Here is a 13,126-nt window from a genome sequence, read left to right as displayed (position 1 = left end):
TAAAGCATTATTATTATTATTATTAGTTGAGGCATTATTTTTTCCCAGAAGTTTTTCCTGCCTCCTTAGTCTGGTTTAGATTTCCTTCCTTCCTTTTTTTTTTTTTTTTTCCTTTTTTGCCTTCCCATGGCACCTGGCATCTTTCTTGGTGCACTTAAATAATTTTAGAGTTATTGTTTTACATTGTTCTTTTTCAGACTGTAAGGTCCTTGATGGCAAGGCTATTTTCTTAATTATTTGAATCCTTTATGCCTGAGCACTCAAAGATTGTTGAATGAATAATTTTTTTTTTTTCTTTTCAGTACCAGGTGTTGCTGAATTTGCAGCTTCCTTCAAAAGTGTAAGTATTATCTTACTTTCCTAATGAAGTTTATCTAAAGTTTTGCTCCTGGGTGAAAGCTCTAATCTCTCATTTCTTTATTTTCATGAGCCATGTGATAGCCTTCAAATTATTTTCTAACTGCAGTCCTATAAATCTGTTTATATTGTCATCATGTTAATGGTTGATAATGCATTTCTCTGTTCAGTTGCTCTATTTTGACATTTTTTCCTTTGTTTCTTAACCTCTTTTCTCAGTTTGAGAGCTTTTAAGGTAAGGCAGTTGAAATATTTAATGTATTGGTGGTATTCTTTTTGTTCAAACTATAATTTTGAAGCTTTCTCTTTTAATTATCCAGTGCATTATGGTGTAAATTTATTTCTCCTTAGAGAATTTTCTAATTTCTCCATGTTTCCTTAGAAACCTGAGAGAAGGCATTCATAAGAGCCACAGACTTTCCAATTCCACAGCAGCAGATATTGTGCTTGAAGCTCTAAATATATTCTCTTATATATTCCCACAACCAGGAAAATATGATGCTAATGATAGCATCATGGTGCTTACCATGTGCCAGGCACTGTTCTAAGTACTTTACATATGTTATTTAATCTTTACAAAACCAGGTGAGATAGTACTATAATTAATCATCTCAGACAAGGATATCTGCAAGACTGGTTGTGGGTATATAAGTTACCCAAGGTTATAGACTCTAAATGGAAGAATCAGGTTTTTGAACTTGTTATGGCCTCTATATTCTTAACACTAAATAGGATTTGAGTCCACTGTTTCAAGCACCGACTAGCAGTGAAACTTGACCGCTAAGTTACTTGCTCAACTCCTAGGCAGTGGTAGACCAGGATTTGAATTCAGATCTAATTCCAAAGCCCAAGCTCTTTCTTTCAAACCATATTGTTGGGGGTTGTGACATAACTCCCATTGTCTCTTACTATATTTTTTGCATTCTTTTCTCATTATTTAGAGTGCAAGGTGCTGAGTTAAATATCCTCCTCTTGACCTGAGGCTTTCAGATTCTTTGAGTTTTATTCCAAGGGAATCTAGACTTTGTAGCCTCTTTGTTTAAGAGTTGGGTATGAGTATTTGCCTCTGCTTCCTCAGCATCTTGTAAGGCCTAGGCCGGAGAATGCAGTCGTATGGAGCTTTTGAGTCAGGCACACCTGTAATTAGAGTGACTCTGCTATTAAACTTTTTGTGATCTGAGCAAGTTTCTAACATTTTTGAACTTTAGTTTTTCACCTTAAATTACTGTATAGAATTTCATAATGCATGTAAAACACTGCCTAGTGTCTAGGATGTAATCAACAATGCAAGGTGGCATTACTATTGGATCAACTTTTGTCTAATAGATTGAGCAGGTAGTATATGATTTGATTTTCTTCTAATCTCAGCTATACTTGGTTTTCAGTTTAGTTAATTATATTTGGTTATAAGTAAATATTTTAAGTTGTAAATATTAGTGTGTGTGTGTGTGTGTGTGTGTGTGTACTCATTTGAAGAGTGAGGTTTGGTGAAGAATGATTTATTTGTTTTACATAATGATTTTGGAGTGTGGTGTTTTTTAAAAATCTGGTTAAATATCTATACCTTTTTCCTAGAAATGTGCATATACATACGCTGAGTTTTCTTTCTACCTCTACCTAGGACCCTAGTTAGCATCCCTACTTGGGATAAAAATGGTGAATTTGATGTAGAGTGTCTTAGGGGAGGCAGCCTAGAGGACTCATCATGGTTTCTGGACTCTGATTATGTAAATTTTGAATCTTGACTCCTCTAGCTGTGTGGCTAAGTAATTTAAAATCTACATTGATTTTTTTTTTTCATTTGTAAAATGGAAATATTAATACCTACTTCATAGAGTTGTTTTGGGTGTAAATGACATGATGCAAAGTGTTTGCTTGTTACATGGTTAATACCAACTCAATTTTAATTTTTAAAAAGGGAGAAGATTCAAGGGCTGAAGTATTGTTTGTTGTATGTGACAGAATTAGTTGTAGCTATGGAGCTTTTAAAAAGTCCATTTGTGGGGCTGGGATTGTGGCTCGGTGGTAGAGTGCTTACCTAGCATGTGTGAGGCACTGGGTTTGATCCTCAGCACCACATACAAAAATAAATAAAATAAAGTTATTATGCCATCTACAACTAAAAATATATTTTTTAGAAAGTCTATTTGTGGATTCCCTTGCTCTGTTCTTTCCACTGAACCCTTCCCCAGTTCCAGATATTCTAAATCAGTACATCTGAGGTAAAATTTTAAGTAATGACCATTCTCTCTATTCTGTCAGTTAGTTTAGGGTTTTCACATTCTTGAGTCTTCTTTCTGCCATCAGAATGGAATTTCAATGCTATACTAACTTGTTATGCATGAAATAATAATAGTAGTCTCACCAAGTTCTTTTAACAACATCTCTCTGATTTCAGCTTTAAAGATGGCAGTATTGGGCTGCGGATATGGCCCAGTGGTAGAGCACTTGCCTAGCATGTGTGAAGCACTGGGTTCAATTCTCAGCACCACATAAAAAAATAAATAAATAAAGGCATTGTGTCTATCTGCAACTAAGAAAATAAATAAATAAATGAAAGATGAGCAGTATTATTTTGTAAGGTGATTATTTGTAAGTCATATCTGAACCTAGAAAAAACTGGATTTTTGAAATTATAATTTGCAAGTATTTTCAAACAACCTGAAGGCTGGGTAACAAGCTACTTTTATATATATATATATATATATATATATATATATATATATATATATATATATATATATATTTTAAGTTGTCAATGGACATTTATTTATTTTTATGTGGTGCTGAGAATCGAACCCAGGGCCTCACACATGCTAGGCAAGTGATCTACCACTGAGCCACAACCCCAGCCCCTTAAGCTACGTTTCTTATAGGAAGGAAGAGTAGGGTCTCTTCACACTTTGTATGTATCTGAATGCATATATTATTTTCTGACAGCCTATTACTAGCTCTCCACCCAAATGGATGGCTGAAATAGAACGGGATGACATTGACATGTTGAAAGGTAAGTGGTGCTGGTGTTTTCTAACTTTATTTTTTGAAATGGGATCTTATTCTGTTGCCTAGGCTGGTCTTCAGCTTTTGAGCTCAAGTGATCCCCCTACCTTATCTTCCTGAGTAGTCAGGACTACAGACATGTGACACAAACCACCTCCAATTTTTCTTTTACTTTTCTCTTTCAAGTATTATTGGCTTCAGACTGCCTACTTAACCATCCTTACTCATAGTTCTTCACATCTGAAATTCCTTTCTCTACTTTTTCCATGTGTAAAAAACCTTGTCACAATTGTGACAATTCAAGATTGTCACAATTTTTCTGTTGCTAATTATTTTAATATTAAGTTTATTTTGTATAATGCCAATTGACAAAAAAGGTCTCAAATAAATTTTCTTACTTAATTGTCATCAAAGTTCTGTTAGGTATAATGATGTCCATGGTTCAGAGGTTAACTAACCAAGATTTATTAGAAAGAGTTCTTTTAAGTCTAAGCTTTTTCCACTAAAACACAGTGCCTTATTTAGGATTTTATAGCATATATTGCTGTCATTGCTATGCTTAAATGACAACCTTTCTTAAGGGGTTAAGAGCTGGTTTTTTTCTCTTCCTATCCTTTTAGTTACTTCCATAAAGAATTCTAGAAGTAGTGAATATTACGTTTGATGAATGATTTGGAACTCAGTCACAGAACAGAAATTTAAATTAAAAACATTAATTTTCCACTATTTATTTTTATTGTCGTTCTGGTGATAAGATTCATGATGGTTGTGAAGTAATAGACTGAAATTATGGTAAAAAATCTGGAAGTCTTAAGCTATTTAAGCAGCCTGAACAGATCAAGAAAGTCTCCTTATGCCAGATATAGATAATGACTGCAGCATGATAAATGAGAGGAAAAAATATCTTTATTTGATTTCAGAAGTAATTCATTGTTCTGCATGCTTAAATACAGATTCCCCTCCTCTAGCCAGGGAAAAAATTAAGTCTCAAGGGCATTTCAGGTTCATTGTTCTGATGTTCCAAACAGACATTTATTTAATATCCCATTAACATGCGTTTCCTAAGGAAACTTCAAATTTTTAGTGAGAGATCTCATTATGTTCCATGCAAAATTGACCTGTTTTAAAACTAAAAGGATTTGTGTCCTACTTAAATGAAAATCTGGGAAAGTAGGTTTTTATTTCTAGTATTAACGTCTTTTTACTTGGAAAACTTAAAAATTTTTTATAGGAATTTGATTTGAAGGGTAAGTTTGGATTTATATCTAGTCTATGTTTTCTAAACTTTGGAAAAGTTTGGAAAATGGGAAATAGTATTTTGTTGCTATTTTATTGTTAGTTGAAATCTGGAGACTTGTAAATGGAGACTGTCCATTTTGCAGGGCTTTTTCGGTGCTATGGCATATCATAAGTTTTTTTTAAAATAATTTAGCTTGCTTTTTAAAAAAATATTTTTAGTTGTGGATGGACATAATATCTTTATTTATTCTTATGTGATGCTGTGGATTGAACTCAGCGCCTCACATGTGCTAGGCAAGTGTTCTACCACTCAGCCACAACCCCAGTCCTATCATAAGGTTCTGTATTTTAATGATGTATGCATTTTGTACACTAGACAAAATGAATGCTTATTATAAAAGGATCCTTAGGATAAAATACTTAATTTGTTACTGTTGCTCTTTTCTTATTAAATGGGAAAGATCATTTCAAGGCATTTTGCAATAGTGGAAAATTTCACTGGTTTCGTGTGTGTGTGTGTGTGTGTGTATATATATGTGTAAAAGATTGGAGAAGAAATATGAACCCATTTTCTACTTATTCAATAGGAATTAACTTGAAAACTCTTCTTTCTTTTTCTTTTTTGGTGGTGGGGGAGATTAAACCCTGGCTTTGTGCATGCTGTGCCCAAGTTGTACTGTAAAACTTTTATAGCCAGGATTCACAACCCAAATGAATTATTACTAGAAAACAGGGGAAAGAAATGGTATTGAAATAAATGATTCTGTTTTAGAACTGGGAAGTCTCACCACAGCTAATTTGATGGAGAAGGTACGAGGCCTACAGAACCTGGCCTATCAACTGGGGCTGGATGAGTGTAAGTACACAGATCACATTTATTTGGGGTTACATGTTGTGTATTTCCTGAATTTCAAGTTACACTTCAGGAAAATGTAATAGTCCCTTTATTAGGGAAAAGATAAGTGACTGAAGGTAAGAAGTCAATGTACTTACTCTACAGTATGCCTTTTATGATAGAGTATGCTGGAATAATTAACTGGGATTTACTAGGTAAAAATTATTTTTCTCTTTGCAGTAAAAGCCTGTTGAAATCCTTCAGTTTTTAGTTATAGAACATCAACTTGAACTAGCTTATGTGAAGACTGAAGAAAGACTTTGTTAGTTCATGTAAATTAAAAGTCCAGGGGGTAGAGATAGTTTTGGAGTCATCTAAATCCATAACCTTTAATGATACCATTGGGATGCACTCTAATTCTTGCTTTATGTTGCATATCAAAACTCACCTTCATGGATACGTTAGTCTTTTATTCTTTGCTGCTGCAGATAGCTTTTTTCTCAGCACTGAGGAAGGTGGCCAAAAGGAGGTCCAGTTCATACGTTTTTGAATTTCATGATCCCAAAAGAAGAAAGAAGTGTTTGAAAATTCCTGGGACAGACTTGTGCTGTTTTTTGTTGCCTCATGTCTCCAACCTTGAACCAGTCCTTTGGCCAGATAGCGTGGAACACTCTGATGGACCAGGCCTATGTTAGCCTGTGTGCAGACACAGCTAAGAGGTGTTCATTTGACCTAAATCACAGGGAATAGGAGTAAAGGGTTGGTTTCCCAAAGAAAAGCATATAAAATTAGAAATTTTTTTATATGCTTTTAAATGCATACAGACCAAGAATGTATTAGCTGCCATGAGTAATGCTTTAAAATTTCTCATTTGTGGCTGTCTAGTCTCCATTCCTTTAGTTTAAGATTATTTCTTTATACATTATCTCTCTTCTCATACTATACTTATTGTGAAACTGGAAAAGGAATGAATGAAAATTCTTGCTTTGTAATTGAAAAAAAAGATAGTCAACATGAGTACAGTGGTTAGACCTTGTTTTCAAGGGTTTCCTCCTGAGACTTTCATAAATTCATGATTTTGATCTTGAGGATACTATTATGATATTTAATTTCCTTCAAAACTGCAAGTTTTCATTCTGTGGTCATGTACAGCTAAGTAGAACAAATAAAAATAATAATTTAAAAATTCAAGTTTTATATTAATTGGAGCAATCCCCAAAATAGTTTTCCAAGCTATTTTTCTTGTTTCTTTAGAGCATGTAGAGCATGTAGTAGATTTGTTAACTTCAACATTTTGCTTCAACATTTAAAATTTCTAATTTTTGACAAAAAGTCATCATTTTCTTAGTTCTGTTTGTCCTTTTTTTTCTTTTCTTTTTCTGTTTTTAAGTTTAGTGCTGGGGATTTAACCTAGGGGTGTTTCACTACTAGCTACATCACCAGCCTTTTTTATTTTTATTTATTCATTTATTTTTTGTGGTGCTGGGAATTGAATCCAGGGTCTTGTGTATGCGAGACAAGCACTCTACCAGCTGAGCTATATCCCTAGCCTTTTTTTTTTTTTTTTTTTGAGACAGGGTCTCACTAAGTCACTGAAGTTGGCCTTGAACTTGTGATCCTCCTGTCTCAGGCTCCTGGGTCATTGGGATTTTAGGAATGTGCCACTGTGCCCAGCTCTTTATCTTTTCTTTGTTTCCATTACTGTATTCAGCAGCTGTCTTGTCATTTTGTGTATGTGTGTGTGCTGGGGATCAATCCCTGGGCATCATATATTCTAGGCAAGCCCTGTATCCCTGAGCTATATCCCCAACCTACAGTTGGATTTCCTTTACAAGAAGATATTTTTTAATCACTTCATAAATCAAGGAATAGAGACCAATATGTGGTTTGCTTGATTCACTCAATGGTAACTTACCCCCTGTCTATCCTGTGATTTAGTTCTTATGATTAAGCTTTATGTCTTGGCAAAATTACTAATTACTAGCTATGTCATGGACCCTCATGGTTCATAATGAAAAGGTAAATCTGTGATTTTTAAATTCATGAATGCAAGATTTAATAGAATTCCTTGAGTTTGTTTCTAGCTTAGGATAATAAATGCTGTAATCATCTTAATCATCAATGCTTTATCTATGTCTTTTAACAAAATAAACTTTATGCTTATTATATCAAGAGGGTGCTATATTACCAAACTTATTTGTCAACTGTATTATCTAGTTAGTGTAGCTGAAATTGCTATGTTTCCCCGTTTACTTTTTCTTTTGCTGCTTTTCTAATGAGAAAATAACGAAGAATTTTTTTTTCACTTTTTATTATAGAAAATTTTAAACATATCAAAGTAGAGAGAACAGAATAATACCTTACATACCCATTACCCAGCTTCAGTAATCAATATATGGCTCATCTTGTTTTGCTTATTAAATAATTACCTCCTGTAATTATTTTAAAACAAGTCCCTGGTATCAGTTAATGTTTTCTACCAAATAATTTCACAGGTGTTTTCAAAAGACAAGGACTTTTTAAATAATGTAACCACACTTCATTATGCCTAAAAAATTTTTTTTTTTTGTTTTCTAGAAGGGGTCTTGGTATGTTGCCTAGGCTGTTCCTGAACTTATGGGCTCAATTAATCCTTCACCTAAACTTTCTGTGTTGCTAGGACTAGAGGTTTGCACCACCAGGCCCAACTTGTTTCGTAATGCCATAAAGTAACCAATCAGGATTCATTTTTTCCTGATTGAGTCATAAATGACTATTTAGTTGGTTTGAGTCAAGATCTTTGATATTTGAAAGGTATGTCTTTAAATCTCTTCTGGTCTGTCATTGTTTCACCTTTCTTTTATTTTCCCTTGTCATTTATTAAACCTGGACATTTGTTCTATAGAATTTTCCATATTCTGGATTTTGTTGATTACATCCCTGAGGTTGAGCTTACCATGTTCATCCATCCGTATTTATTTCCTGGTAATTAGATATAGAAGTTTGCACACATTTTGACAAGAATGTTTCATAGGTGGTATTCTGTCTGTTCATCAGAGATGTATTGAGTCTGTTTGTCTTATTTTGTGTGCTATTAAGATTAATAGTTGATAAAACAAGCTGAAAATAGCTTTAAATTTCTCCATCAAACTTAACACCCAGATGAGTACAGTTTGATTACTGTCTCGGTCCACAATTAAAAATGGTAGGGGCTGGGGTTGTGGCTCAGAGGGTAGAGCACTTGCCTAGCATGCGTGAGGAACTGGGTTCAATTCTCAGCACCACATTAAAATAAAGTAAAAGGTATTGTGTCCACCTACAATTAAAAAAATGTTTGGAAAAAAAGATGATAATAGTGTAATATCATAATTCTGTCATTCCTTCTTACTGTCTGAAATTTTCCTATAAAGGACTGTTTGATTACCTTGCAATCTATTCCTACTGGAACAACAGGATAAATGATTCTTTTTATTTGTTAGTTTTCAGGATAATGAGTCAGTTTCTTAAGCATCAATAAAGTCTATTTGTTCTTTTTAGTTATACAGTATATTTTGACATATTTATACAAACATGGAGTATATCTTATTCTAAATAAAGTCTATTTTAATGACTTCCCACAGAATAAATAAATTTGGTGTGTTTTTGTTTTTCTTTGTTTTAATTAATGAAATATATTTTATATTTCTAAAAATTTAAGGCATTAAAAGTAGGGGTTTAAAGTTACCTGACTCAGCCAACTTCAGTACTGAACCCAAACTGCACAACATATGCTTGTTTCTGCCAGATGAGTCCCATGAGCACAGCTAAGAGTCTTCAAAATTATCTTCTAGTTCAAAATACAGCCTTATTTTGACTTCTATAGCAGTACTTTGCAACTGATTACCATTTTCCTTGATTATAGTGAATTAGCTGACATAAGAGAACAGTTTTTAAAGTTAGAAATGGAAATAATTACATTGATGTGTATTCTTGGATACAGTCTCCCTTTGTTTTATTGTGTATAGTATATTTGCATAAAAACACGACCTTTTTTTTTTTTTTTTTTTTGTCCTTACAGATTATTCATCTACTCTAGGGGTTGGCTTTTACTTGACACCCTAATCTGGTGTTTCGATGTCTCAATCCTCTTTCCTGCATTAATTGAGAGGATGACATGGATGAAAAATAAGCAGTAGGAACTGATGAATCCCTGAGGACCAGTGGTCCTGTTTTCATGCAAATATCTGCTCTGATAAAGATGAGGGAAAGAAAAAAAATGCAAAAAATATTTGTTCTCAAAACATGATTGTTTGTCATTTCCCAAGAGCATTGTTAAATGTTAGTATAGAAATAATGTGAACTTTCTAGAGCTGATAGTAGCTAGATTGTATCTTTTGGAAGATGAACCTTACCCTTGGATTTGAGTACATGATTATGCCTCAGATAATCTTTTGGGGCTAAAATGAGATAACTTTTGTTATAGATGTTTAATAGATTCTCAGATGATTGGGCCCCTTGGCTTGATTTGGGCATTTACTTTGTATGAAATATCCTTGAAATATACAGAAATTTAAAAACAGCAGAACTCCCTCTTGACATATAAAGAATTCCATTTCTGTTACTTTCACCTGAGTTCATTGCCCTTCCTCTTTTACTGGATCTGTATCAGTCACCTTCTAACTGGTCTCCCTGCCTCGCAACTATCCCATTCCAGTTCATCCTGTTTATTGCTACCAGATGAATTTTTTTAAAGTTCCATTTGCTTCTCTTTGTCCTTTGCTCATGAGTCACTAAGTGATCCGTAAGATAAATTCAGACTCCTTAGCATGACATTCAAAATCCTCTAAACTCTGACCCTAGCCTAATCTCTAGCCTTTAGACTTAATTCTCTACCAAAACACTGTACCCTACCCCCATTGGAATGCTCCTTCTGGAACACTACTCATATGTTAGTGTGACTTGCGCTACTCCTTTCTCAGGAAACCCTCTCTCTTCCATGAGCCTTTCCTTTTTATCCCTGCTCTGAAAAGTGAGCTTTTTCCTAGCCTCTCAAATTGCTCTTAGAGGAGTTTGTTTCATTTGTAGGGTACTTTGACCATTCTTCTTGGAGAGTCTTGCTATTTGTCTTATCCATTGGGTTGAGTGAAACTTTTTAAGGTAAGAGTCATATTTCGGGACTGCCTTTGTAGCCCAAAGGGCACCTAATGTATAAGAAGTGTGTAGTGTATTTTCTGGTTGGATGAATGATTAACTGTTGATGACTTTAGATGGAATGACTGAATTTTTCTAATGAGGTTCATTGATGTAAAACTGAAAAGGTGGAAGTTGGAAATTGTTCTTTTTCTGGGTTGTTGGTGTTTTAGTGAAAGTAACATTAAAAAATGTTATAATGTCAGGAGTTTCTTCTCTTAATAATAGTGGATGATTACACAGTGTAAATATAGTATAAAGCATGATGATAATGACTAGATTTTACCTTCTACTTGAACCTTATTTCATCACTATTATGACCTGGCCATGGTCCTGATTTAGTCCTTTGAGTTGTAATAATACATTTACTATTATTCCTAAGACCCATTGAATTATTGTGAATCCTAGTGAATATGAACTCTTAGTAGTTTTTACTGTTTTCTGATTTTTCTCCCTCTGTCTCTGAAAGTGATGAACCATTTAGTAGTCAGGCAGATTACTTACTTATTGGCTAACTTGGAAATATTTTATGATAGAATGCAAAAATTGGGGAAGCATAAGATCATATCATTGGTAACTAGAGTTCATCCTAGTATATGTGCTGCCAGAATGAGCACCGTTACCCATTTTTAAATTGGATTATTTGTTTTTATTATTAAATTGTAAGAGTTCTTTATATATTCCAGAACCAGGTCACTTATCAGATATATAATTTGCAGAAGTGTTTTATTCTATTTCTGTGTTATCTTTTTATTTTCTTAATGGTGTTCTTTGAGGCACAAGGTTCAATATTTATTTATTTTTATTGGTGCTGGGTTTGAACCTAGGACCCACTAGGAAGGTGCTGTACTACTGAGCTATACCTCTAGCCATTGCAAACTTTTAATTTTGATGAAATCCAATTTATCTGTTTTTTTCTTTTGTTGCTCATGATTTGGTGTCACACCTAAAAGCATCACTGCCTAACTCAAGGTTTTGAAAATGTATGCCTGTTTTCTTTTAAGAATTTCATCGTTTTAGTTTTTATATTTAGATTCTTGATCCTTTGGGGATTCTTTTTGTTTTGTTTTATTGTGATGCTGCCACTGAGCTACATCCCAGTCCCTTCTATTTCTTATTTTGAGACAGTCTTGCTACATTGGCCAGGCTGGGGTCAAACTTGTGATCCTCCTGCCTCAGCCTCTCGAGTAGTTGAGATTACAGGCATGAGCCACCTTATCTGGCAATCTTTGATACATTTTAAATCAATTTTTTATATGTTGTGAGATAGGAATCCAAATTCATTCTTTTGCATGTGGATATCCAATTGTCTCAGCACCATCATTGAAAAAACTATTCTTTTCCCATTGAACTGTTTTGGCAACCTTATCAAAAATATTTTAACCATATATTTGAGTGTTTACTTATTAACTGTCAATTCTGTCCCATTGGTCAATATGTCTACTCTTAGACCAATGACCTCACTGCCTTGCTCACTGTAGCTTTGTAAATTTTGAAATTTGTAGTGTATGAGTCTTCCAACTTTGTTCTTTATTTTTGCTATTGAATTTCTATAGGAATTTTAGCTTTTCAATTTTGCTACTGAGATTTGATAAGGATTACATTGACTATGTAGATCAGTTTGGGTAGTACTGCCATCTTAATAATATTAAATCTATATAAATATTGCATATCTTTCCATTTATTTAGGTCTTCTTTAATTTCATGAAGAAATTAAAGCTATTGACAATATTTTATAGTTTTCAAAGTATAAGTTTTATACTTATTTGGTAAATTTATTCTTAGATACTTTATTCTTTTTCTCTTTCTCTTTTGTAATAGGTATTGAACTCAGGGGTATTTACCACTAAGCACATCCCTAGCCCTTTTTTACTTTTTATTTTGAGACAGGGTTTCACTAAGTTGCTTAGGGCCTCACTAAGTTGCTGAGGCTGGCTTTGAACTTGCAATTCTCCTGCTTCAGCCTCCCAAGTCACTGGGATTACAGGCATGCTCACCATACCTGGTTTAAGTACTTTATTCTTTTGATACTGTTATAAATGGAATTGTTTTTTTTAATTTCATTTTAGTTTACTCACTGCTACTCCAAGAGTACAACTAATTTTTGTATATTCATCTTATATTTGCAGTTTTGAGTAACTTGTTTATTAGTTCTAAAAATGTTTTAGTAGATTACTAATAATATTCTATGTGTAGAATCTTCATTTGCAAATAAAGATAGCTTTACCTCATTTCTAATTTAGATATCTTTTATTTCATTTTCTTATCTTGGCTAGAAATTCCACTACAATGTTGAATAGATGTGTAAGAGTGGAGATCCTCTAGGGATGCTGCCCAGTGGTGGAGTGCTTGCCTAGCATGTATGAGGCCCTAGGTTTGATCCCTACCTAGCTCTGCCAAATAATAAAAAAGAATGATTCAAGGCTAGGGATATAGCTCAGTTGGTAGAGTGCTTGCCTAGCTTGCACAAGACCCTGGGTTCAGTCCACAGCACCACACACACACACACACACACACACACACACACACACACGCTCCCCAAAAGAT

At 33.9% G+C, this 13,126-nt stretch overlaps 1 protein-coding gene across 5 annotated transcripts in view; it reads left to right on the top strand.

The window, feature by feature from the left end:
- Nucleotides 1-13,126, top strand: part of Lin52 (lin-52 DREAM MuvB core complex component) — a 104,716-nt gene that overhangs the window by 8,863 nt on the left and 82,727 nt on the right. For 4 of the 5 annotated variants that reach the window (XM_046440885.2, XM_046440884.2, XM_058577788.1 and 1 more), the window contains exons 3-5: nucleotides 303-340; nucleotides 3,298-3,364; nucleotides 5,369-5,452. In XM_046440885.2, coding sequence (XP_046296841.1) covers nucleotides 303-340; nucleotides 3,298-3,364; nucleotides 5,369-5,452 — 189 coding nt within the window. Of the gene's footprint in view, nucleotides 1-302; nucleotides 341-3,297; nucleotides 3,365-5,368; nucleotides 5,453-10,474; nucleotides 10,547-13,126 lie in introns of all 5 variants that reach the window. The other variant, XM_046440883.2, reaches the window with a different exon arrangement.

This window comes from Marmota monax, unplaced genomic scaffold (genome assembly GCF_021218885.2).
Source record: "Marmota monax isolate L192 unplaced genomic scaffold, Marmota_monax_Labrador192_F-V1.1 WCK01_AAM20220418_F8-fsc00017, whole genome shotgun sequence".
Taxonomy (NCBI): domain Eukaryota; kingdom Metazoa; phylum Chordata; class Mammalia; order Rodentia; family Sciuridae; genus Marmota; species Marmota monax.
This window is presented reverse-complemented; position numbering and strand designations above follow the sequence as displayed.